This window comes from Mandrillus leucophaeus, unplaced genomic scaffold (assembly GCF_000951045.1).
Source record: "Mandrillus leucophaeus isolate KB7577 unplaced genomic scaffold, Mleu.le_1.0 Scaffold415, whole genome shotgun sequence".
NCBI lineage: Eukaryota > Metazoa > Chordata > Mammalia > Primates > Cercopithecidae > Mandrillus > Mandrillus leucophaeus.
In genome coordinates, this window is record NW_012104421.1 from 1,651,704 (window position 1) to 1,653,443 (window position 1,740).

Below are 1,740 nucleotides of genomic sequence, written 5' to 3' on the forward strand. Positions count from 1 at the left end.
CGGGCACAGTGGCTCACACCTGCAATCCCAGCACTTTGGGAGGCCAAGGCAGGTGGACCACTTGAGGTCAGGAGTTCAAGACCAGCACGGTCAACATGGCAAAACCCCATCGCTACTATAAATACAAAAAAGAAAATGAGCCAGGCGTGGTGGTAGGCGCCTGTAATCTCAGCTACTCGGGAGCCTGAGGCAGGAGAATCGTTTGAACCCAGGAGGTGGAGGTTGCAGTGAGCCAGGATTCCACTACTGCACTCAAGCCTGGGCAACAGAGTGAGACTCCATCCCAAAATAAATAAATAAATCAATAAATACAGTGATCTTTTCTTTTTCTCTAAACTTACATTTATAGTATACCTAAAGTTTTAAAATATTTTATGCAGAAGTTATCTGACTATAGCCACAGTGGCTCATGCCTGTAATCCTGACACTTTGGGAGGCTGAGACAGGCAGACTGCATGAGCTCAGAAGTTCGAGATCAGCCTGGGCAACATGGTGAAAACCCGTTACTATTAAAAACACAAAAATTAGCTGGGAATGGTGGCCTGCGCCTACAATCCCAGGTACTCTGGAGGCTGAGGTGGGAGGATGACTTAAGCCTGGGAAGCAGAGGCTGCGGTGAGCCGACATCACACCACTGAATTCCAGCTTAAGAGCCTAGGTGACAGAACCAGACCCTGTCTCAGATAGGAAAAAAAAAAAAAAAAAAGTTATCTGACTTTAAAATGGAAAAATAATCACCAGGGTTTTGAGGTAGGCATGGATTATTTCTGCTGACATTATATTGGTGACATCTGTTCAAAAGAAAGAAATTATTTTCTATCAAGGTACTACTTACTGCGCATTTTCCTGATATTTTTGGGTAACACAATCTTCTCTTTGCAAAATTTGTAAAAATCTGCTACGTGCGAAATGGCATCTGGCAATGCATTTGTGCAAGTCCTGTGGTTTTATGTTAAATGTCTCTACAAAATGATGAGAAGAATCTACACGGAACACAATTAAGATTATAGAAAACAGGCTGGTCTGATAGTAGTGGGTTATCAGAATTGAACATTAGTGTCACTAACATTGATGGTATACAATCTCCCACTGCTAAATTTGATTGACTTTTTAAAAAAGGAAAACAGATTTACAAGCTAATAAATACCAAAAATGTTGAATTGTAATATTAAGAAATTAACATCATGTAACTAACAACTCCCCAAAAGCTAGTATACCATAAATATATTAACAATACAACTAATGTTTTGTTTTGGTATTTGGGGCTGTTTTTTTGAGACAGGGTCTCACTGTATTGCCCAGGCTGGAGTGCAGTGGCACAAGTATAGCTTACTGCAGCCTCAACCTTCTGGGTTCAAGCAGTCCTCTCACCTCAGCCTCCACAGTAGCTGAGACTACAAGTACATACCACCATGCCCAACTAATTGTTTTTTTAGTATTTTTTGTAGAGACTGGGTCTCAAGGTGTTGCCGAGGCTAGTCTTCAACTGCTGGACTCAAGGGATCCTCCTGTCTCAGTCTCCCAGAGGGCTGGGATTACAGGCCACCACACTCAGCCCGACACAACTAATGTTAATGAAAGTAAGATGACCTTTTTTTAAGGCAGGCAACTAAAAAAGATTTCTAAAGGTGAGTTATTTTACACAATTAAAAATTTTCAGAGGGCATCTACCTAAAAACATTCTTATTATAATTTGAGACGTCTAGAAATACATTTATATCTATAGTGTAGTTATTTATA

At 40.6% G+C, this 1,740-nt stretch overlaps 1 protein-coding gene across 1 annotated transcript in view; it reads right to left on the reverse strand.

Moving 5' to 3' along the window:
• HAUS6 (HAUS augmin-like complex, subunit 6) overlaps positions 1-1,740 on the reverse strand; it is a 58,291-nt gene that overhangs the window by 42,717 nt on the left and 13,834 nt on the right. The window contains exon 5 of the mRNA XM_011992667.1: positions 836-983. Coding sequence (XP_011848057.1) covers positions 836-983 — 148 coding nt within the window. The remainder of the gene's footprint in view (positions 1-835; positions 984-1,740) is intronic.